At 46.3% G+C, this 25,759-nt stretch overlaps 1 protein-coding gene across 1 annotated transcript in view; it reads left to right on the plus strand.

The window, feature by feature from the left end:
- The window catches only part of SLC25A40 (solute carrier family 25 member 40), a 72,959-nt gene that overhangs the window by 41,824 nt on the left and 5,376 nt on the right, over positions 1–25,759 (plus strand). The window contains exons 9-10 of the mRNA XM_077808146.1: positions 1,746–1,827; positions 13,437–13,517. Coding sequence (XP_077664272.1) covers positions 1,746–1,827; positions 13,437–13,517 — 163 coding nt within the window. The remainder of the gene's footprint in view (positions 1–1,745; positions 1,828–13,436; positions 13,518–25,759) is intronic.

A 25,759-nucleotide genomic window follows, 5' to 3' on the forward strand; every position in this document is an offset into this window, starting at 1 on the left:
ATTTTCTGTAGCATATATGTGTACTGTATGTTCATACTCAACGAAAAGAAAAACAGTTCAGGATTTTTAAAATGAATACCTTTTAGTAGCTATCTAATGTTTAAAAACTCTTTTAAATATATATAATCAAGTGAGGGAATACCAAACCACCTGTGGGTACGTACAATAGCAGACTTTGTTTTGGTGGAGAGACCTCATAGTTGAAATTGCAAAATAAACTGTAGTGTATAGAGTACTGTAAAGCAAAATCGAAAGTGTTTGATCATGGACAAAGCACACACCTCAGTATAGTCACTTTTTCCCTGAGGTTTTACAATCTAAAGTCCAGATCCCCCGGTGATGCACTGGAATAGAAGTTAGTGGATCCAGTTTCAGGATTAGGGCTTGAAAGACAAACAAATGACAAGAAACACCAGGAATCTAGAAGAAGGATATACTGGAACTGGGGTGCCACTGAGCCCTCTGACCCACTAGCCTGGGCTCCCTCTCACACTGTGCTGCTGTGACAAGCTGCAAAGCCCTCCAGCCTGCACTTTCACCAGCATTCACAAGATGGAGTCCAGAATCATTTGGCCTGGTTACATGTAGAGTCATAGCAGCCATTGCTTACAGGTTGTCTGGAATGTTCACAGGAAGGTTAAGTTCTTCCAGGGTCCATTGCCTTTGCTGATGGGCCATCAGCACTGTCTGGCTTCTTCATTGTTGTACCAGAAAAGCTAACTGTGGGTGTCACCCAGAGTAAGCACGATTTGAAATACGGATACATAGTCAATTTCCTAACTTTAGAGACAAAAATGATACATTCATACAATTAGGATAATCCTATTCAGCAAATCATAACTTTTCTAATGACACCTCACATGACCCGTCTTGCATAAAATGCATCATAATTATGCTATAATACCATTATAATATCACTATGAAGAATATGGGGTGCAGTGTCATACTGTGGTTTAACCTTCTGTTTGTGTATCTTGCACAAATAGAAGACCTATTACTTTTCTTGTGTTTGTTATTGCTGCAAGCTATATATACAGATAAGCAGCATCTTCCAGAGCTTATACCAGAATTTAAGAACAGGCCTACATTAGGAGCACTTTGCCAATATAGCTGTGCCAGTATACTATTCCAGCAAAACACTCCTAGTGTGGATGCACCTTCTGCTGCAATACTGTGTTCTTTGTTATAGCTTTTATTCCAACTCCCCTGAACAAAATAAGCTATACCAGCAAAAGTGAAGTTTTGTTATGTTAACTGCCTCTATACTAAGGGCTCTTGCTGGCACAGTTCCGTCAGACAAGGATCCGTCTCATCACACTCCTGACTGACTTCGTAGTGTAAAACTTTGTAGTGTAGACCTGGCCTAAGTAAGCAATCCACATGTTAGTTTTGCAGAGGAAACTTTTACAACTGTCCGGTTCAGTACAAAAGAAGAAACCACTTTGGTTCCCATCCCTGCTTCCACTGGAAGTCTTTATGAGAGGGATTGGGCTCTTTGTGCATTATGCATAAATTTATATCATGTCAGTAATGTATACAATCTAAGTTTTCTAAGCAGCTATTCTATTTTGTGTATTTAATGAGATTTAATTTTGGCTTGCTTCACGGACTTGTTAAATAAAGTGATATATATGACCATAGTAAATCTATGTTTAAATTATAACCAACTTACTTTATGGCGTAAGCTTGATGATGCTATCACATTTTACGTGAAATATTAATAAAGTCTGTTTACTCTTTAATAGATTGCAGCTACAGTAACTTTGCCATTTGATGTGGTGAAAACACACAAACAAACTGAAATTTGGGAATATGAGACCTTAAACTGTAAGTTCTTTGGAATTAGATTACTGCACATTCTTTACATTTTAAATTACCTCAAGAGCTATCTTTATCTATCATTCCACTGTTCAAAGGTGAAATTCTCCCCAGCACAGAGGGCTCAAATAAAGTTGACTGCACCACTTATGTCTTATTGGGGGGCTTAAATGGGAAGAAGAGCCATTGTTGGCCTTGTGCACTTGCTAATTGGAAGTAATAAAGATGGGAAATCTTAAAACATAATTCTGTTTAGTTACATAGATTTCTTGTGTGGATTTTAAATCTTCCCCATATCCTTTCTCCTATGATGTATTTCAAAACTGTAATTTCCCCTGTTCTGTTTTCCATGTGCTGTAATATTTTCTGGAATACTTCATGGGAACTGTTCTATTTTATGTATTTTTAATGACTTGGAGGAGGGAAAAGATGAGCTGGTGATGTTTACTGGCAATACTGTTTCAGTTAATAAAAACTGTAGAACATTGTTGTATGTCTAACTTGACATGAGTAAGCCTTCATTTCTCAGAGGGTGTGAATGGAAGATTAAGTTGTCGATAAGGATGTAATAAGCATTAGGCTGGAGTCATTCTAGCGAAGATAGGTTTCAGAGTGGTAGCTGTGCTAGTCTGTATCAGCAAAAAGAACGAGGAGTACTTGTGGCACCTTAGAGACTAACAAATTTATTTGAGCGTAAGCTTTCGTGGGATAGAGCTTTAGCCCACGAAAGCTTATGCTCAAATAAATTTGGTAGTCTCCAAGGTGCCACAAGTACTCTAGCTAAGTTAAGCAGGAACACCCTGGTACTAGGGACAATGGACAAGATAAGCCTGGAATGTAGACGTCAGGTTATAGTGAACTGCATATGGAGAGAGCATGCTGTACAGGGATTAGTTCCTGAAAAGCAACCAAGCCAAGCATGAAGTACGTGATATAACATGTAGTAAGAAATGCAGGTGTTTAGTAAATATGTATATAAGTTTGGTTGTGTAACTTGGTTTTGTGATGTACCCTGCATCCACCCCCTATGATTGAGCCTGGCCAGGTTGGGCCTAGTGTTGCTGAATGCTAAATAAAGGTATCTGAGTGCTGAATTCTGGAGTCAAACTGAGTGGAAGAGGGTTTCAGGGGATCCTAATATTTATCCAAATTAAATGCAACTCTTATGAGGCAAAATTTTTTAAGTTTCTTCTATAAACTGAACTTGAACAATGTTCTGTGGAAAAAGTCTTTGGAGTTGACAGGAATAATATGATAAAATTGTTTGCATATCTAACCCCACCCACCCTGTTAGAAAATAGGAATGTCAACACTAGCTCTCCTTAAATATTTTTTGGATAAAGACTTATCCAAAAAAGTCTACATTGTTCTCAAGTGGTTTTTTTAAATCTTACTTTTTATTGGGGTCTACAAAGAAAAGACAAATGAGAAATGGGAGCATAATGGTGAAATATGTAGTAGTGCATATTCCAATAACTTAAAGGGATGGGTAAGACAAAAAGCCTTTTTTCCCATCCCCATTTTAACTCTTGGTCACCGTTACACTTAAGGCAGTGCATTCAGCGTATAAATATCTGTTTTTGTCAATCATCTGGGGTCTGGATCATCAGTGAAAGACTCCCATTAACTTTAATGGCTACTGAATCAGGCCTTTACTGTGAGATAATCAAAGACTGAATTTACTTTGTTAGGAATCCATCTGTTATGAAACAGATTTGAGCAGCCTAATTCAGAATCATATAGTTACACAGAAGCTCTCTCCTCTAGAAAATAAAGTGGAAATGGTAGACGTTTCTTTTAAAACTGTGGGAGAGGATATTCTTAATTTCAAGCTAGTAAAAAAAGAATTCTGATTACTTTGCCTATAGAATCATAGGGCTGGAAGGGACCTCAAGGGGTCATCTAGTCCAGTCTCCAGCACTCAGGGTAGGACTAAGGATTATCATTCTAGACAATCCCTGACAGGTTCTTTCTAACCTGCTCTTAAAAATCTCCAATGATGGAGAGTCCACAACCTCCTTTGGCAATTTATTCCAGTGCTTAGCTGCTCTAACAGGAGGTTTTTCCTAATATCCAACCTAAACCACCCTTGCTGCAGTTTAAGCCCATTGCCTCTTGTCCTAACCTCAGAGGTTAAGGAGAATAATTTTTCTCTCTCCTCCTTCTAACAATCTTTTATGTATTTGAAAACCGTTATGTCCCCTGTCTTGTCTTCAGACTAAACAAACCCAGTGTTTTCAATCTTCCCTCATAGGTCATGTTTTCTAGATCTTTAATCATTTTTGTGGCTCTTCTCTGGACTTTCTCCAGTTTAACCACATCTTTCCTGAAATGTGACACCCAGAACTGGACACAATACTCCAGCAGAGGCCTAATCGTCACGGAGTAGTGCAGAAGAATTACTTCTCCTGTCTTGCTTATGACACTCCTGCTAATATATCCCAGAATGATGTTTGCTTTTTTTGCATTACAGTTACCCTGTTCACTCATATTTAGCTTGTGATTCACTATGACCCCAGATCCCTTTCTGCAGTACCTACTCCTAGGCAGTCATTTCCCATATTGAATGTGTACAACTAGTTGTTTCTACCTAAGTGGAGTACTTTGCATTTGTCTTTATTGAATTTCATCCTATTTACTTCAGACCATTTCTCCAGTTTGTCCAGATCATTTTGAATTTTAATCATATCCTCCAAAGCACTTGCAACCCCTCCCAGCTTGGTATCGTCCACAAACTTTATAAGTGTATTCTCTATGACATTATCTAAATCATTGATGGAAAATACTGAACAGCACTGGATCCAAAACTGATACCTGAGGGACCCCAATCAATATGCCTTTCCAGCTTGACTGTGAACCACTCATAACTCTCTGGGAATGGTTTTCCAACCAGTTATGCACCCACCTTATGGTAGCTCCATCTAGGTTGTATTTCCATAGTTTATTTATGAGAAAGTCATGCAAGACCGTATCAAAAGTCTTACTAAAGTCAAGATATAGCACATCTACCACTTCCGCCCCCATCCACAAGGCTTGTTACCTTGTCAAAGAAAGCTATTATGTTGGTTTGACACAATTTGTTCTTGACAAATCCATGCTGTTACTTACCTTATTATTTTCTAGGTGTTTGTAAATTGATTGCTTAATTATTTGCTCCATTATATTTCCCGGTACTGAAGTTAAGCTGACTGGTGTAATTCCCTGAGCTGTCCTTATTTTTCTTTTTTAGGTGGGCATTATATTTGCCCCTTTCCAGTCCTCTGGAATCTCTTCCATGACTTTTCAAAGATAATCACTAGTGGCTCAGATACCTCCTCAGTCAGCTCCTTGAGTATTCTAGGATGTATTTCATCAGGCCCTTGTGAATGGAACATATCTAACTTGTCTAACTAATTTTTAACTTGTTCTTGCAAAGCTAAGACTTAAAATGTCAGAAAAGCCAGAAAATATGGCTGTCCTAATGTTTAGGCTGGGGTGTCATTACCTCAAGTAAACTAACTTTTGTTGTTGGTTTGATTGTCCTAAGGCATTTCTCTTCAGGTTGCTTGTTCCATTTTGGACAATTGTGCCAAGGTTTTTAATTTTAATTCTTTTCCAGTGTGTGTCTTTCTTTGTTGGTCATATGTTTTATAAATTTAGTATACATTAAAATGTCACTGCAACCACCACTTTGAGTCAGAAGTGAGAATGTAATAACTTATTTTGAAATTCATGTAAGTAGTCTAGTTAGATTAACATCTAGTTTGAAATTTAGCTTTGCTCATCTAGAATAGCACTAGTTTAGTCTTTCACTAGGACTGGTTGCTGTTGCAGTTGAATGTTCTCTGTGACTACATCCAGAAGTGTGTTGTGTTCCGTGTCCCCTTTCGAGTCAGGGCTGGAAAGCACCTTCAGCTGAGCCTCATATTTCCTTCAATTCTGAAGAGCACTTTTGCTGCATATATGGGTGTTGGTTTGTTTTGATTAAGTTTGTTTGTCATCTGCAAGCCTTTTTCCTCTCTGGGCCCTGTGACAGCAGCTGATTCAAGTGACACAAAAACTGTTTCTTCAAAGTATATCTGTTTGTCAAAAGGAATACAGGGTCTAGGAAAATGGGTTTGTGACCGGGGTCCCAGTGGGGGCCAGCTGAGGTAACTCGATTAGGGTGAATTGCAAAGAATGGGGCAGATAATTCCCAAAGCTGGTGGATATTTTCAATACTTAGATTTACCAAACCAGTATAAAACAGCTTCTTTATTACCTCCCTGGTTGCCCAGAAACCAACAATACAGTTCCCTTGAAGTAACCCAGCCTTAGGCCTCCATCCAGGTACTCAAGTCCAATATGGTGAAGATTGTAGGTAAATCTCTGCATTAAGCATCTTTGCATAACTGTGTATCATTTTCATATGACTTTGTATTATGCCTCTTCATATAACCTTGTATTAAGTCTTTCCATATATAACCTCTGTTTTCATATAACTTTGTATCAAGTCCTTTGATATAGGAACTTTGTATCAAATCCTTATATAGAAACTTTGTATTGAGCCTTGGTATAATGTTATAGTCCCTAAGGATAGTTAAGGTAGAAGAAAAATGTCTTTTCGCTAGGAGTAGAACATGATCTCTCCCCTTTTAATCAATTCCCCTGTTGAATGAATGAGGTATGAATGAGTAAGGCGTGGAAGGCAAGCACCTCCAGACAGCTGCAACAGTTGGAGAGGGGATAGAAGCCGGATGCAAGAACAATAGAACCTGTCAAGTGGGCTCATTAAAGAAGATCAGACATATAGACGGCCTTGGGAGTTAGAAGCGAGCACCTTCTTTTGAAAACACCCTCTTTGAAAATAAATGTGGCAGCATTAAGACAACACCCTGAAGGAAGCGCCACAGATGACCTACTGACACAGACACAGATTTTGTATCTGGTATAGATTTGCATGAGAGGGAAGCTGCTATAAATGTGAGGTGTCTTGCAGAGGACCCCGGGTCTCATCTTGTCAACATCAGAGCATCGATCCGGATCGACAGAAGCCCAGTTCCACCCCTCCCCCATCCAACTCATCTGACCAGTGAAATTAAGGGGAGCAACTAGTTGGTAACAACAAGAAGACAGAGTGTGTTTGTGTGTGTAGGTGATTGCATGAGTGTAATATATATCATATGCATATGATAGAGTATTGATTGATACATGTATTACCAGTAAATGTGGCGCTTTGCCGTATCCCCCTAAAAAGATCCTGTGCAGTACTTTAAGTACAACAAGATTTCTGAAAATTTTATTTCATCAAATAAAAGAAAAGGTTCTACCAATCGCAAAGGATTGGATACGTTACCTCCCAGGTTATTGAATATTTCAGATCTTTCCCAAATACGCACATACAGCCAATTCTTATTAACTAAACTAAAATTTATTTTAAAAAAGAGAGAGAGTGAGTATAGTTAAATCAATATACATACAGACATGAGTTCAATTTTTTAGGTTCATATTCATAGCAAAAATTGTGACCTTTGTAGTTTCAAAGAGTTCCTTTAGAATTTAGTTCATAGGTTATAGTCCAATGTCTGATATCACCTTCAGGGAGTACCAGCATAACTGGGACCTCAATATTGTGACTCAGGCTTCCCCGATGAAGCTTAAGCAGATCTGAGATAAGAAGGATTGGGACCCAAGGATCTTTTATACAATTTCAGGACTTCTTTAACAAGTCGGAGTCCCTCACGGAACAGTAGTAATCAGGGTGTCTTTGAAGTGGGTCAATCACCAGTACTTAGCAATACAAATTAACATAAGACAATTGCCTGTTCTTCCTCCATTCACAGATTATTTGGTATACATTTCAAAGAGAGATGAACACAGAGATATCCTGTGTTTACAGTTCATTTAAATGCTAGGATGATGTTGTTCTTCGAGTGCTTGTTTATGTCAATTCCAGTCAGGTGTGTGTGTGTGTGCGTGCACGTGCACAGTAGCCAGAAGATTTTTCCCCTAGCAGCAACCATAGGGTTGGCCTGGGCTCCCCCTGGAGTCATGTCTTCGTGGCATCCAATATAGAACCCTGCACCCCCTCAGTTCCTTCTTACCGCCAGTGACGATAGCTGGAACTTCCCCTTGCTCTTCTCTTGCTTCGGCAAGTGGAGTAGCAGTACTTTATACGCTGTACATAGTTAGCTTCCACTAACTTGTTTAATTTAGTTTAGTAGTTTCTTTATAAGTTTTAGTTACGGGGGGTCCCACCTCTGTTTCCTTCCCCATTTGTTACTGGGGAATGCTGCAATCCCTGGGCTTTAAGACTTGCCAGATCTGCACGAAGCACGTGCCAAAAAGTGACCCTCCCCCCACACATCCTGCTTAAGGTGTGTTGGTGAGAGTCACCAGATGCAAGATCTGTCAGGAGTTCCAACCGAGAACCATTAAAGAGAGGGAGCAGCATCTCAAAAATCCTCCTTATGGCAGCAGCTGTCTGATCTCACTCGGATCCAGGCACCGGGGATCCCAGCATGTAGCACCCAGCATCCGGCGCTAAAGAAAAATGCCGGCAAGGAAGCTAGGCACTGTCATGGAACCTCTCAGGGTCATTCCAGCCTTCGGCACCAGTCCCAACTGCTGGCGCAGAAGAAAAAGAGGTTGGAGAGTGGTCGATCTTACTCGGTAAAACCCAGAGACCAGGCACCAGTGGCACCTCAGTCGGGTCATGGCTCCGGAACTCAGAGTGGGGCCACGTTGACTCCTGCCCAAGCGAGGCAGTCGAGTCCAGGCCTGTCTCGCTCACCGCACCCATCAGAGCATCTACCACTCCCTTCCACCCCAGAGGCTTCTGAGGCAGCACAGAACCTATTGAAGCTCACAGTGCTGTTCTCACCACCAAGACAGGACAGTGTCTCAGCACTGCAGGTTCCATCTGGACCCCCTCCCCCCATGCATTCTAAGGGCAAGCCAGCGATAATGGCACGCTGAACCCCATCACATTCAGCACCCATCTGCTCCAGCTCCGCCATCCAGAGAGTGCAGTCAATCCCCTGCTTCTCTATGCTCTAACTCAAGAGGAGCAGCGCCTCCCTGGCCATCCTACTCGGAGTTGGACTCATACCACTCCAATTATAGCAGGAGCAGAAGATCCTCCTCACAGCATCATAGGCGGTCCCACCCGATGCAGTGGGCCCCTCAGTGGCAAAATCCATAGCAGTGACCCTTTTGATCTCTGTGGGCTTCCCATCAAGCCCAGGGTCACAGCCAGGGGTCCTGCTCGGGTGCAGCATCAGTGGCCTCCGCAACAGTTGTTCTACCATGATTGGCACCGGAGCCAGTGCATCAGGCATTAACACTGGCACTTGTGGTGCCATTGTAGGCACCGACCGCTTTGGCACCGGAGGTATCAGCGGCCCCAATTGCAGCTTCGGTGCAAGACACTCTTGGCACCAATGATGGCACTGGCACCACCTCCGTCATTAACACCAGCTGCCACGGCACCCACAGGAACCCCGGCATTCATGCTGCACCAGGTGCCAGCACCCACGGGGGGCCCGAGGTCGGCACTGATACACCTGTGCCTGTCACACCTGCAGGACCAGACCAACCTACCGCTTTTTCCATGGGGTCAAGAGATTTCTCAGGTGGGGATGGTAGGGAGCAACCACCTACCCTGGTGGTCTCCTCCTCCTCCTCACCAGATGAGGCACTAGCGGGCACTTCAGTAGCCCCAGCTCTGGAAGACTCCAGAGTGTTGCAGCAGTTGCTACGCCGGGTCGCCAGGGTCTGGGCATTAAGGCGGAGGAAGCTGTGGATGATGCAGACCCTATGGTGGACATCCTGGCTCCCTATGGCCCCGTCCGTATCACCTTACCACTAATAAAAAACGGACATGACCAAGACCCTTTGGCAGACTCCGACCTCTCTGCCACCTATGGCCAAGCACAATAAGCACCTCTATTCCAACTCCCCAGCCTGATTCCCTGGTGGTGGATGCTGCTAACCAGCAGGAAAGACAAGGATTTCAAGGCCCTTCGCCCAAGAATAGGGCTGCCAAAAAATTAGACCTTTTTGGGCAAAAAGTTTACTCCACAGGGGGACTGCAACTCCGTATATCCAACCAACAGGTCATCGTCAGCAGATACTCCTACAATGCCTGCTTGGCGATGGCAGAATTTATGGAGTTGCTCCCCTCAGACACCTGCTCTGAATTTTCAACTTTGGTTGAGGAAAGGAGACTGATCTCCAGGGCCTCCCTTCAGGCGGCACTGGACGGGGCTGATGTGGCAACCAGGGTTATGGCTACTGGTGTGGTCATGAGAAGGGGCTCATGGCTCCAGGTTTCTGTCCTCCCCTACGAGGTACAGCAAACTAGTCAAGACCTGCCCTTTGAGGGTGAGAGACTTAGAGAAGATGGACAAAAGGCTGAACAGCCTTAAACATTCTAGAGCCACCCTCAGGTCCCTGGGCCTCTATACTCCTTTGACCCAGCGGAGACATTTCCGCCTGTAGCCCCAGCAGTTTGGTCAGCAGAATCACCAAGACAGGTCCAGCAGGAGAAATCAGAACGGCAGGAGAAGGCCGCGCCAACCTTCTGGCCAGAGCTCGGGACAACCCAAGCCATCTTCAGGGTCCAAGCCGGCCTTTTGACTGGCACAGTCAAGGATGGTGTACCATACCTAACAGTGGATCCACCCCGCCTTATCTTCTCATCCTGACTATCCCCTTTCTACTGTGCATGGTCCCTCACCTCGGACCAATGGGTGCTCCACACGGTAGAGTGGGGATACTCTATCCAATTCTGTGCCCTCCCGCCCTTTCCGCCCCTTTCCCCATCCCTCTTCAGGGACCCTTCTCACAAGCAGCTCCTTATCCAGGAGGTGTAGTTGCTCCTATTTTTAGGGGTGGTGGAGGAAGTTCCTCAGGAGCACAGGGGCGAGGGCTTTTACTCCTGGTATTTCCTAATACAGAAAGCCAAGGCGGCCTCAGGCCCATCCTGGACCTCAGAGAACTCAACAAGTTGGTGAAGAAACTCAAGTTCCACATTATTCCCTCACTGGATCCAGCAGACTGGTATGCTGCCCTCGACTTGAAAGATGCATACTTTTATATCGTGATCACCCAGCCCCTCAGGAAGTACCTCAGGTTCATGGTGAACAACACCAATTACCAATTTACAGTCCTCCCAGCTGGCCTGTCATCAGCACCTTGTGTTTTCACCAAGTACATGGCAGTTGTTGCTGTGTTTCTGTGCAGGCACCGGGTACAGGTGTTTCCTTACCTTGACGACTGGCTGATCAAGAGCTGCTCCGAGACCCAAGGGGAAGCTCAGGTCAGATTCATTAGAGCCACCTTTGACAGCCTGGGTCTCCTTTTAAACAAAGTGAAATCGACTCTGTCCCCTGTCCAGAGGATAGAATTTATAGGGACAATATTGGCTGCCTGTACCTACCTGATGCAGCATGCCAGACTCAGGCTTCGACCTCTTCAGTCGTGGCTTGTGTCAGTGTACCGCCCATCCAGGAACAGCTTGGACAGGATAATGGCCCTGCCTTGCCCCATCCTCTATTCCCTCCTGTGGTGGCTCGACCCTCAGGAGGTATGCTCAAGGATCCCCTTTGCCAGTCTGCAGCTGTCTCAGTTGCTAGTGACGGATGCATCAGACTTGGGCTGGGGAGCACGGGTAGGAGACTGCAGGACTAAAGGTCTCTGGTCTCAGGCGGATCTGGCTCTCCACATCAACGTCAGATTGCTGAGAGCAGTGTGCCTGGCATGCCAGACCTTCTGGGCATACTTAACGGAACAGAGTGATCAGTCATGATGGATAACACCACGGCAATGTTCTATATAAACAAACGGGGGTGCATGCTCCTCTCCCCTGTGCCAGGAAGCCCTCATGTTGTGGGACTTCTGTGTAGAACATTCAATACACCTCCAGGCATCATACCTCCTTGGAGTACAGAACGAGCTGGCGGACCACCTCAGCATGTCATTTCATGGCCACAAGTGGTCCCTTCGCCCAGACATTACAATTTCAATCTTCCAGAGGTGGGCTTTCCCCAGATAGACATATTTGCCATTTGATATAACAGGAAGTGCCAGCAGTTCTGTTCCTTCCAAAATCGTACCCCAGGCTCCAGTGCAGATGTGTTCCTCCTCCATTGGGGAGATTGCCTCCTATACGCCTTTTCGCCCAGAGCGCTAGTTCACAGGGTACTCCTCAAGATCCGGAGGGAACGAGCTCAGGTCATATTGATAGCAACAGCCTGGCCCCATCAGCACTGGTACACATTTCTCCTAGACATGTCCATAGAAGCCCCTGCCACTCTGCCCGGACCTTCTGTCACAAGATCATGGTAGTCTTCAACATCTTCAACATCTGAACCTTGGGTCGCTTCACCTCACAGCATGGAAGCTCCATGGTTGAACCTGGTGGAACTTTCCTGTTCAGGCCAGGTTAGACAAGCCCTTCGTGGCAGCAGAAAACTCTCTACGAGAGCCACATATCTTGCTAAGTGGAAGAGATTTTCAGTCTGGTCAGCGCAGCACCATTCGCCCCGACGCTAGCCTTAGTGCCGCTCAGTCTGGGCTATCGCCTACATCTGAAGCAGCAGGGGCTTTCGTTATCGTCAATAAGGGTGCACCTAGCCGCTATCTCGGCCTTTCACCCAGGCATGGAAGGCCGCTCTGTGTTTGCTAACCTGATGGTTAGCCGGTTCTTAAAAGGGCTTGACAGGCTATACCCTAACGTCAGTCAGCCTGTCCCTGTCTGGGACCTCAACCTGGTCCTCGCTAGGCTCATGGGACCCCCCTTTGAACCATTAGCAACATGCTACCTGCTCTACTTCTCTTACAAGGTGGCGTTCCTAGTAGCAATAACCTTGACCAGGAAGGTGTTGGAGCTCATAGCCCTAACATCAGAGCCTCCCTACATCGTGTTCTGTAAGGACAAGGTTCTGCTCAGGCCCCATCCTGCTTTCCTTCTTAAGGTTGTGTCACAGTTTCACATCAACCAACACATCTTTCTCCTGGTATTCTACCCTAAACCGCATTCTAGTGGCAGGGAGCAGAGACTCCACTCACTAGATGTTCTCAGGGTGCTAGCTTTCTACATTGAAAGAACAAAGCCGTTGAGAAAATCGGTCCAGCTGTTCATGGCGATAGCAGACAGAATGAAGGGCCTACCCTTGTCCTCACAACACATTTTGTCATGGGTCACATCCTGCATACACGAGTGCTACAACCTGGCAGCAGTTCCCACACCCCCAATCACTGCACACTCCACCAGGGTGCGGGCTTCGTCAACAGCATTTCTGGCTCAGATCCCTACTCAGGAAATCTGCAGAGGAGCGACTGCCACTTTTTTTTCTGGTTTGCTTCTCCCTTAGCAGCCTCCTTGGATTTAACTCATTGCAGTCAGGCAGGATAATATTTAACAGATAAATTGAGGTGCATGCGATATTTATTAAATAATAAAACAACTCCTTCATTCTCCATCAGTATGGCCAAAATTAATGTAAAACAAATTTAAAATGTGACTAAAATAAAAACAGCTAGTGCATTTCATTGATGTGATCCCTATAATTTTCAAGAGTATTTATTGCTTTTCTATTGTGGTATTAATTTGTATTCTGTTTAATTAACACTTTATTTTGTTGTACTCTATCTAGTATCACAGAAGAGGTCCACCTCAACATGGACAATAATGAAGAAAATTGTTGCTGAGCATGGGTTTACTGGATTATTTGCTGGTAACTGCTTTCATATATTTCCAAGAAAAAAGGAAATTAAGCGGACTTAATCATTAACTAGGTTTTTATAGAATCTGTCATGGGCAAGATAAAAAATACTCATGTCCTTCCACATGAATGTTGTTAGCTGTGGAGCAGTCATGAAAATAAAAATATATAAAAATATGCAATTCTAGTCAACTCTTAATTGAGAGATTATCAATTAACATGTCTAACAGTGTCTAAGAACAGAGGTGGTTTATTTTTCAAGCATCTGACAATTAGTATGTACCACATGTATCAGTTATGTCAATTAATGTAGTTGTAATTATTTTCCCAAATTGTCACTGACAGCAAAGTAGCGTGACAAGTTTTGCAACTAAAGAATTGTGAAAAACAAAACAAAAAGGTGTTTTACGTCCAGTTGATAGGGATGAAAGGTAGTTTTTGCAGGTGAAAATAGCTTTTCCAGCAGGTGAGAAATACAATTTGTAAAGCAAACACAGAACTAAGACAGACCGGAACCTGGCGACACTTAAGAACTCTGTTCTTGGGGGCAAGGGAGATCCAACTCTCTTTAGGGGCTCAGTGGGGGCCTAATTTTATTGTGGGTTGAGTGTGATTTATCTCCTACCAGTCACTACTACTTCCACATCAATGCTTAGGAACATCCCCTTTTTTTGGTTCTGCTTTTTCTCACTAATCCTTTTTGGTATTCTCTGTCTTCAGAAACAAAGCTGCAGCTTCAACAGCCTTTTTTGTCTGCAGTCATAAGTGTTTAAGGAAGTTTTGCTGAGATCTTGGTTTGCATCTGAGTAGAGGGGTGGTAGCTGGGAATAGCGTTTACTATGGTAAATCACTCTGGACAGTTGCTGGCTTGTAGAATACCGTGGGCTAATGAATGCCAGAAGGCCCAAAACAGAATCAGGAAGATTACATAACATCATTGAAAGTTGGGCTTTTGTGTCATGATGCTCTGAGGGAGGGCTAGTCATATTATGGGCTTGTATTACTAAATCCACAAGACAGGAGTGGTGGTATTGGATGTTCCATATAACTCTGGAACATCAGTTTTCACAGCGCCACTGGCTTCAGTTTGTTTAAAAAGGCACGCTATCAGAATAAAAAAATAATTCTAAAAGTCCTCATCTTTATCACATGAAATTACTAAAACTGAAAACATGTTTCTTCTTCGAGTGCTTGCTCATGTCCATTCTGTTAGGTGCATGTGTGCCGTGTGCACAGAGATTTTTCCCTCAATAGTATCCATCAGCCTGGCTCCAGCATTCTCTGGTGCTGCATGCTCAAGCGCGAATATAAGGGGCCCAGCTGGTCCTGCACTGTCTCCATTCCTTCTTGTCGCCTGTGGCAGTCTCTGGAACAACTTCTCTTGCCTCAGCATAGCGTTCAATCAGGGGTTCTGTTGTTTTCTCCTTTCTTTCTCAAGTTTAGTTACCTTCAGTTTTATTCTTTAGCAGTAGTCTGTACAGTTAGACTCCCTCATTTTGCTTAGAGCGGCATCGTCTGCCTTTGAGATTGGTCATGCCCCGGTCTCTGGACTTCAAACCCTGTGCCTCTTGCAGCAAGCCCATGCCGGTGAGCAACCCACACTCCAGCTGTCTGAAGCATCTGGGGGAATCCTATGTGCGAGAGCATTGCCAGATCTGTCATGAGTTCAAGCCTCGGACAAAAAAAGGACAGGGAGGCTACGCTAAGGGCCATCTTGATGGAAGGTGCACTCAGATTGGCGTCGGTGCCAAACTGGTCAGACTTGGCACCAAGTACCTTGACATCAGTACAGAGTGCTCCTCCAGCAGCATGGGTTTCTCAGCATAGTTCTCCTTTACCGGTGCTGAGAAAGAATTACAAGAAACAATGGTCCAAGAGGGGATGCTCCCCAGAACCGAGGAAGAACAAGCAAGGGGAATCCAGCAGACTGCGAACTGTGTTGGGCCACTCCTCCACCCCCACTCAGCAAGTGACACCGTCGACTCCGCCTTCCTCACAGGTGCCATTGAAGCTGATGCAGGACCATCCACTGAAACCTGGGGGACACCGTGGCATCAGCAGGAAGCAGGATCACAGTACTATCCACCCTGGAGGCCTTCACAGCGGCCAAGGACCTGATGACTCTCCTGATACTGCTGACCCAGGTGGGACAACTTCTGGCACTGGAGAGATCATTGAGTAGAAGGAAGCATTTTGTCCCAAGCTCTAACCCTGCACCAGGTCCAAGGGAAACTGGCCCTGCCAACATCAGCGAAACTTCCCTGCTCTGGCACCGATCCCTGGATCCTCAGCACGGACCAGCGGAAGCAAGAGGTTTGACCCCCTCGTGGTCTCCCCAAACTGACTTGAAGTCAGAGGTGGAGTCCTGCACCCAATCAAGGGGCTGTTACCCGTACCTAACATACATTCCATCGGATTCCCATGCACGCACCTGCCCCAGAGGGCAGTGGCCTATGCAGGTCCAGTGGCAATTTTGGAATCCATGGGGGTTCCTCCCAGTACTGGGGCTGCCTTCCAATTGTTCATAGTCAGTGGTGTCTGAGAGAAGGGCCCCTCCGCCATGCTATCCAGCATCTGATCCTGACTCCAGTACCGACACTCGGGAGTTAGGCCTGCATGATGGGGTTGGTGCAGAAGACGAGGAGGAAGGTGCCTTCTTGGAGCAGGTCTCCTCCTCCTCTTCCCCAGATGAAGCTGTCAGGACTGAGTGGCTTAGTGCTGCAGGATGACTTCAGTGCTCATCAGGAGCTATTGAAAAGTATGGCTTCTAACCTGGGGCTAGAGGTGGAGGTGCTTAAAGAGTCCTCACACAGCCTGGTCAACATCTTGGCTGCAGCAGTCCCATCAAAGGTGGCCCTAGCCCTCAACAAAGCCTTTATGGTTCCAGTCAGGTCCCTGAGGCAGACCCATTCCTCTCTACTCCCCATTTCAAAAAGAGCAGAGAAGTAGTATGTTCCTGCCAAGAGGTCTGAATACCCCCACCTCGGGTCCCTTGTGATCACAGCGGCCAACGAAAGAGACAGGCAAGGGCTGCAAGGCGCAACCCCGTAGCCAAAGGACTCAAAGAGGCTGGACCTGTTTAGTAGAAAGATTTATTCTACTGGTGGGTTACAGCTCCGCATTTCCAACCAGCAGATCTTGCTTTGGAGGTATGACTATAATGTCTGGGACTTGATGGCAGAGTTTAAGGACTCGCTGCCCCAGGAGTCCAGGCAAGTATTCTTTGTTCTGATGAGGGAAGGAAAGACCATAGCCAGGACCTCCTTCCAGGTGGCCCTAGACGCCGCTGACACAGCAGCCAAAACAGTGACAGCGGCTGTGGTCATGAGAAGGTGCTCCTGGATCCAATCCTGGGGGTTGCCACCGGAGGTTCAACAATCCATTCAGAATCGTCTGTTTGAGGAAATCTCCCTCTTCTCTGAAAAGATGGATTAGAAACTCTCTCACCTGAAACATTCCATGGCTCCCCTCAGATCGCTGGGCCTCTACTCCCCGGCACTTCCGAGGAAGCATTTCAGACCTCAACAACCTGCCCGCTTCTCATCTCTGCCACCTCACCAAGACCTGTTGAAAAAATGGAGAGATTATAAATGAAGGCAATCATTCCTTTACACCTCAGCCTTGCTACCGGGCTCAAATAGATACCCAGGAGACCCCCAAGCAGAACTTCTGAAAAGGTGCCCAAGAGCGTGTTATCAATTTCCATTCTGGATCCTGCCTCTCCGCCCCCTGTTTTTAAAGTGATTCTCCTACTTCAGCCCGGTGTGGTCCTTCATCACCTCAGATCATTGGATGCTGAGTATGGTGGAGGAAGGTTACACCCTTCAGTTTTCTTCCACCTCTCCCTCCCCGTCCCTCCCCAGGGACCCTTCTCACAAGCACTCTTCTAATCCAGGAGGTTCAAGCCCTCCTGAGGGTAGGGGCTGGGGAGAAGGTGCCTCAGAGCTTGAGAGAGAAAGGGTTTTACTCCCACTATTTCCTAATCCCAAAGGCCAAAGAGGGTCTTCAACCCATCTTAGACCTGCATCTTTTCAACAACTATCTCAAGAAGCTGAGGTTCTGCATGGCCTCCATTATTCCCTCCCTGGATCCAGGGGACTGGTACACCACCCTCAACTTGAAAGACACCTATTTCCACATCTCCATCTTCCAGGGCCACAGAAAGTTCCTCAGGTTCATCATAAACCAGACCAATTTCACCCGCTTACTTCCCTGGTCCTTCTCGCATGAACAGAGAGCAACAATACCCAAAGTCCAAAGGTGCAAACAATTCGATGTTTATTGGGGTGAACTTCCAGCAAGCATGATTCCTGTTTCCTTCCTTAGTGTCCCCCTTCCCAACTCTGACACCACAGAGCCTTACCTGTGTCCCATTCCTCCCCTTAGCAACACATGATTCCAATTTTCCCACCCACATTCCCTGTTCCCATTCCCCCCTTACTTCCTGATTGACTGCAGACTATATAGTAAAACTTGAGGTCTGCTTAGCTATACCTTAACCAATCATTTTATTGAAATTTAACTAACCAATCCTAACATATTGTAGCATGATTATTTAACCAATTATATCCTTCCACCTTAATTAGTTTACACCCGGCAAAATTAATTATACAGCAGACAGAAACAATCACAGAACCAGACAGAGATTATACAGACAAACAATAGGGAAATGGGGACTACAATGATAGAACAACACAGAAATGAGGATTTCACATCCCAGCTATTGCTATCAAACTAAGTTTCCTTTTACATCTTCAAGGCACGTCCCTTTCTCTGGAGGTGATAGGCATTATCAGGACAGGATTGTATTCCTAACAGCCAAATAGCACCTTCTTTCAATGTGACTAGTTTAGAATGTAAGGATGTGACCGTTCGCTTCCCAGCTTATGACTGCCTCTGCTGCTTAGCCAAAGATCTTAGCCTAAGAACAGGGCCTCAGACTATGACAGTAAGAGAAGGCCCTTACACCGGCAGGCAGTGATTTTGATTCTTTCTTTTATACCTCTATAACTAGCTAAGTGATAAGAATACACCTAAATTCTTGGCGTATAGGCCTTTACAGACAGGCCTGAATAGCTATATCCTAACACTCCCCTTCGGCCTGTCAGCAGCCCCTCGAGTTTTCACAAAATGGATGGCAGTGGTGGTGGTCTTCCTCAGAGGGCAAGGCATTCAAGTCTACTCATACCTTGATGACTGGCTGATCAAGGGCCAGTCCAAGGTCTAGGTGAAAGTGAGCATCAATCTGGCCCAAGCTACCTTCCATGCCCTGGGGCTATTGATAAACGAGCAAAAGTCTACTCTTGTCCCTATCCAGAGGATAGAGTTTAGGAGGGTGGTGCTCGATTCTACTCAAGCCAGAGCCTTCCTCTAAGAGGCTTGCTTCCAGAAAATGTCAGCTCTGATACCCAAGATCGAGGCCCACCCAGTCACGACAGCCCATTTTTGCCTCAAACTTTTAGGTCACATGGCCGTGTACACTTACATGGTACAGCATGCAAGACTGCGCTTCCCCTCTTCAAACTTGGCTGGCTGACCTCAGTGTACTCACTGAGCTGCCATCACTTGGACTTGGTGTTTACAGTTCTCTCCCTGGTCCTCACTTCCCTCCACTGGAGAGGTCCCAATCGGTGCATGCCTGCATTCTCTTTGACACCCCACAACGAGCAGTATCCCTAATTTTGGAGGGCTCACCTTGAGTACCTCAAGATTCAGGGCCTATGGTCTCAGGAAGAGCTCTCCTTGCACATAAATGTCAGAAAGCTCAGAGCAGTCCACTTAGCATGCCAGGTGTTCCTACCCCAGATCACAGGCAAAGTCGTTTGAGTGCTCATGGACAACATGCCAGCCATATTTTACATCAACAGACAGGGAAGAGCACACTTCTCCACCCTGTGTCAAGAGGCCATTCGCCTGTGGGACTTATGTGTGAAACATTCCATTCGCTTTGAAGCTTCCCACCTTCCAGAAGCCCGGAACACTCTGGGCAGATCATCTCAGAAAGCCTTTCTCTTCTCACCACAAGTGGTCCCTTCAAACAGATCCATCTTCCAGAGGTGGGGGTGGTTCTTTGAGTGCTCGCTCATGTCCATTCTGTATTAGCTGTGTGTGCTCACTACATGCACCGGTGCCAGAATTTTTTTCCCTCAGCAGTATCTGTAGGGGACTGGCTCTGGTGCACTCTGGAGTGGTGCCCACATGGTGCAGTATAAGGGGCACTGCCACCTCTCCCCACCCTCAGTTCCTTCTGTTTCATTCTCTGTTCTTGCGAACTTTGAAAACCTGTAATATAGTTGTGTATAGTTAGTAGTTTATTAGTTATCCTTAGTAGTCATTCTCAAACACTTCATTAGTCCCAGGTGGGACTCAGTCGGCGGACGGGGCATGTCCTGGTCCCCAGGCTTTAAGCCCTGCAGTAGCTGCAAATGGACTATGTCCATCAGCGATCCACATACCAGCTGCCTAAGGTGCTTAGGCGAAGGGCACATACATGACAAGTGCCATATCTGCAAGTCCTCTAAACCTAGGACAAAGAAGGAGCATGATAGATGTGTGAAAGCACTCCTAATGGAGTAGGCACTCACTCTGGCACCAGAGCAGTGGTCCAACTCCACACTGAGCACCGCGGCCTTCATGCACAGTGCTCCGCTGGCACCATCCATGAGCCGGCACCGGTCCCCCTCCACTGCTCTGGTCAAGAAGCCAAAAAAGATCTCCTACCTCCACTAAGGGAAAGGAGAGGGCTGGGAGCGAGCCACAACCCGTGCAGCTCAATGCACCCTTCAGGAAGTTGGGCCCCAGCTCAAGTCGAGCAGTGCAGCCCATCCCATACTTCGCCTGTGACTCCGGATAACGGTGCAGGCCCCTACCAGCTTCAAGTGTTGTTGACGCCCGAAGCCCTTCAAACAGCTCAGGAGATTCTGATGCTCCCAGTGCCGCCCACACTGACTCCAGTGCTACTCCAGTCTCAGGGAAAATCCGCGGTGAGACCTATGCATGAGTCCCCACCTCAGTGGCACCGTTCCCTATCGAGAGGGACGTCCCGCCATTGCTCGCCCACCCAAAGCCGTCACGCCCCAGGACTAGAGAGGCAGGCCTAGTGGAGCTGTAACCGTGCCTCAATGCCTCACAACTGAAGATGCCAAATTCAGGATGAACTGCTGGGAAATAGGGCAGATACACCCCAAGATTGGGCGCTAATCCCCCATAGGATAGACCAAACCAGCAACAAAAGTAAACTTCTGTTTCACCACACTGACTGACAAGAAAACATAAAGGCAGTTTTCTCAGGCATTCCAGTTCTTGTATCACCACCAAAAACACTGATTCAAAGATGAGTGGTTCTTTACAACCAGTCTCATCAAATAATAGGTTCTTCTGATCCCAAAGGACTAGCCACACACCCAGGTCAATATATAACTTAGATCTTACCCAAAAATCACGCCGATGCCAATCCTTCAGTATCTAAAATCTAAAGGTTTATTCATGTAAAAAAAAAAAAGAAAGAAAGAAAGGTGAGAGTTAAAATTGGTTAAAGGAATCAATTACATACAGTAATGGCAAAGTTGTTGGTTCAGGCTTGTAGCAGTGATGGAATAAACTGCTGGGTTAAGTCAAGTCTCTGGAGTACATCCACAACTTGGATGGATAATGTCCTTTGTTCAGAGCTTCAGTTTGTAGCAAAATTCCTCCAGAGGTAAAAAACAGGATTGAAGACAAAATGGAGATGTTTCCATGGCCTTTTATAGCTTTTGCCATGTGGAGGGCATCCCGTTGTTCTTACTGTGGAAAATTACAGTAACAAGATGGAGTTTGGAGTGCAGGGGCAGGTCACATGTTCATGCCCAATTTCCCTCAGTCATTGCAGGAAGCCATTACCTACACTCCAGACAGCATGTTTACATGACAGTCCATTCAGTGTAGATGGCTGTCTCCCATGGTCTGTTGTCAAACAAGTGTTTCTTAATGAGCCACTTAATTTGAATAGTCCCTTCAAGATGTGCTGGCTAGCTACCTTGTGGGCGGTACCCCAGGAGCAAACATTTGAAATCCAGGTATAGAGCCAATACTTATAACTTCAAATACAAAAATGATACATACATACCGACAGCATAATCATCACCAGAAAATCATAACCTTTTCAGAGACACCTCAGTTGACAACCTTTGTACAAGACTTGCTGCAAATATATAACAGTGGTTGCAACAATGATCTATATGGTCATATTTTAATCAGATAATGTCACAGGAGCCCTCTTCGGTCTCTGTACAGGGGCCACCGATTGAGGGACTGAAGACCTATCTCGCCAGTAGATTGGCACAGACCCTCTGAGGCACGTGCTGCCCGGCAAGAACTCCAGACCCCGGCCCAACTGTCTCCAAGGGCTTGGTACTGATCACGGGACTGTTCAGAGATCGCAGATCACTGGGCCATCATCGCCCCTCTCCAAGCAGTAGGTTGCCCTTGTCAGGAAGATCCCCCCGGCAACCGGCCCATATTAGCTTCCAGTCCCATTCCATGTCCCGGTACCGTTCGAGTAGCGTGAGGTGTGGATCACCAGGTCTCCAACGCAGATCCACCAAACGCCATTAGTCCTCAAGATCCCGACCAAGACACCCGTCTCACTCAGACAGGTCAGCTTTGGGATGCAGTGACTGGCACTGGTCGGACAAGAGCCACTGCTCCGCCCAATCCTAGTCACCCAGTACCCACCACTCCGCTTATACCTCCAGCACGGAGCGAAGTTCCCTGACTGTGGGACAGGCCCCGGTACCTGTGGTGCTGCCTGCATCATTAGCACCGAAATCTGTCCCATGGCCCCAGGCGCAGTGGCTGGTGCCATGGAACCCACATGCTGCACTCTCAGCCTATTGGTAAATGACAAAAAAATCAACATTAGTGCCGGTGCAGAGGATAGAATTATCAGAGCGGTCCTCAACTCGACCTGCACCAGGGTGTTTCTGCAACTGGAAATGTTCCATACATTGACGAACCTCATCGAGGAAGTCTCCCTGTTCCCTCTGACTACAGCCGGGATTGGTCTGCGCCTGCTGGGTCACGTGGCAACATGCACTTATGTGGTCCACCATGCCAGGCTCTGGATGCGGCCCCTGTAACAATGGCTGGGGATGGTCTATTCCTAGTCCCAAGACCCCCTGGAAAAGATCGTTACCATTCCCCAGACGATACTTACCTTGCTGCAATGGTGGACCGACCACAGGACAGTCCTGGAAGGGGTTCATTCGATAACCCCCCTCACTCCATTGAGTTGGTGTCGGATGCCTTGGATGTCAGCTGGGGTGTGCATCTCAGTGACCTTCAGACACAGGGGATGTGGTCCTCAGAAGAGGCGAAGTTGCACATAAATGTCAGAGAGCTCTGAGCAGTCCGGCTGGCATGCGGAGTCTTCCTGCTCCACCTGTCAAGCAAGGTGGTATGAGTCCCGACGAACAACACAGCTTCAGTGTTCTTCATCAACAGGCAAGGAGGAGCATGCTCATCGGCTCTCTGGCAAGAGGCACTCCGTTTATAGGACTTCTGCATCGGCCATGAAATCCGCCTGGAAGCTTGTCACCTTCCCGGTGTCAAGGATACGCTGGCGGACCAGCTCAGCAGGGACTTCTCCTCTTACCACGAGTGGCTGCTCCATCCAGAGGTAGCCTGCATGATCTTCAGAAAGTGGGGAACTCCCCAAGTGGACCTGTTTGCTACCAGGCCACTGGTTTTGGTCTCGGCAAGGTCTGAGCAAGGACTCCCTCTTCGATGCCTTCCTCCTGTCGTGGTCAGAGAGTCTGATGTACACATTCCCTCCGATTCCACTCATCAGCAGGGTCCTGGCAAAGATCAAGAGAGACAAAGTGCAGGTTGTAGTGATCGCCCTGGTGTGGCCTCGCCAGCATTGGTTTGGCATGCTTATGAACTTCCAAGTCCATGCCCAACTGACCGGACCTGCTATTGTAGGACCACAGTCGGCTCCTACACCCCAACCTTGAGTCCCTCCACCTCAGGAGCGGACCTGATTGGAAGGAGTCCAGCAGATCCTCCTGGGGAGTAGGAAGCCCTCAGCTAGACTAAATTACCTGGTCAAGTGGACAAGGTTTTCCCACTGGGCATCCGAACGTGGCATTTCTCCCTTGCGTTCTTCCATTCAGGCTGTCCTGGACTACCTGCTCCATTTGAGGAATCAGGGCCTGGCTGACTCTTCCATGAGAAGAAAGAACAGGAGTACTTGTGGCACCTTAGAGACTAACAAATTTATTAGAGCATAAGCTTTTGTGGGCTACAGCCCACTTCATTGGATGCATAGAATGGAACATATAGTAAGATATAGATATAGATACACATACAGATAAGTTGGAAGTTACCATACAAACTGTGAGAGGCTAATTAGTTAAGATGAGCTATTATCAGCAGGAGAAAAAAACTTTTGTAGTGATAATCAAGATGGCCCATTTAGACAGTTGACAAGAAGGTGTGAGGATACTTAACTTAAGGAAATAGATTCAATATGTGTAATGACTCAGCCACTCCCAGTCCCTATTCAAACCCAAGTTAATGGTATCTAGTTTGCATATTAATTCAAGCTCAGCAGTTTCTCCTTGGAGTCTGTTTTTGAAGCTTTTCTGTTGCAAAATTGCCAGCCTTAAATCTTTTACTGAGTGGCCAGAGAGGTTGAAGTGTTCTCCTACCGGTTTTTGAATGTTATGATTCCTGATGTCAGATTTGTGTCCATTTATTCTTTTGCATAGAGACTGTCAGGTTTGGCCAATGTACATGGCAGAGGGGCATTGCTGGCACATGATGGCATATCCCACTGGTAGATGTGCAGGTGAACGAGCCCCTGATGGCGTGGCTAGTGTGATTAGGTCCTATGATGGTGTCACTTGAATAAATATGTGGACAGAGTTGGCATCGGGTTTTGTTGCAAAGATAGGTTCCTGGGTGAGTGTTTTTGTTGTGTGGTGTGTGGTTGCTGGTGAGTATTTGCTTCAGGTTTGGAGCTGTCTGTAAGCAAGGACTGGTCTGTCTCCCAAGATCTGTGAGAGTGAGGGATCATTTTTCAGGATAGGTTGTAAATCTTTGATGATGCACTGGAGAGGTTTTAGTTGGGGGCTGAAGGTGACAGCTAGTGGCATTCTGTTATTTTCTTTGTTGGGCCTATCCTGTAGTAGGTGACTTCTGGGTACTCTTCTGGCTCTGTCAATCTGTTTTTTCACTTCAGCCGTTGGGTATTCCATGACAGTGCATCTCACGGCCATGTCCGCTTTTCACCTGCCAATCCAAGGGCAGACGGTGTTTTCCCATGACTTGACCGTCAGATTCTTGAGAGGGCTCCAGAGACTCTTCCCACAGGTACAGGCTCCTGTCCCACAGGGAGATCTTAACTTGGTCCTCTCTAGGCTTATCGGCCTGTCCTTTGAGCCGCTGGGTTCCTGCTCCTTTTCCCACCTGTCATGGAAGGTCGCATTCCTGTTGGTGGTGACGTCAGCAAGACGGGTCTCTGAAATTAAAGCATGGGCCTCAGAACCATCGTACACAGTCTTCTACAAAGACAAGTTTCCTACTGAAGGTGGTGTCTACCTTCCATATGAACCAGGACATCTTCCTCCTGGTGTTTTGTCCCAAACTGCACAAAACCAGCGAAGAGAGGCGTCTTCACGCGCTGGATGTCCGAAGGGCCTTAAGTTTTTACTTAGAACATACCAAGCCTTTCCGTAAATCAACTGAGCTCTTCATTGTTACAGCAGATAGGATGAAGGGCCTTCCAGTGTCCTCGCAGAGGATTTCCAATTGGATCACCTCATCCATAAGGACCTGTTACGACCTGGCGGGGGTTCTGCTGCCACCGATTGTCAGAGCCTACTCAACTAGATTTCAAGATTAAGTCGATATGTCTATGGAGGAGATGGTATGATGGGATAACATGATTTTGGCAATTAATTGATCTTTAACTATTCATGGTAAATAGGCCCAATGGCCTGTGATAGGATGTTAGATGGGGTAGGATCTGAGTTACTGCAGAGAATTCTTTCCTGGGTATCTGGCTGGTGAATCTTGCTCACATGCTCAGGGTTCAGTTGATCGCCATATTTGGGGTCAGGAAGGAATTTTCCTCCAGGGCAGATTGGAAGAGGCCCTGGGGGGTTTTCGCCTTCCTCTGTAGCATGGGGCACAGGTCACTTGCTGGAGGATTCTCTGCACCTTGAAGTCTTTAAACCATGATTTGAGGACTTCAGTAGCTCAGACATAGGTCA

Source organism: Eretmochelys imbricata, chromosome 2 (assembly GCF_965152235.1).
Source record: "Eretmochelys imbricata isolate rEreImb1 chromosome 2, rEreImb1.hap1, whole genome shotgun sequence".
Taxonomy (NCBI): domain Eukaryota; kingdom Metazoa; phylum Chordata; order Testudines; family Cheloniidae; genus Eretmochelys; species Eretmochelys imbricata.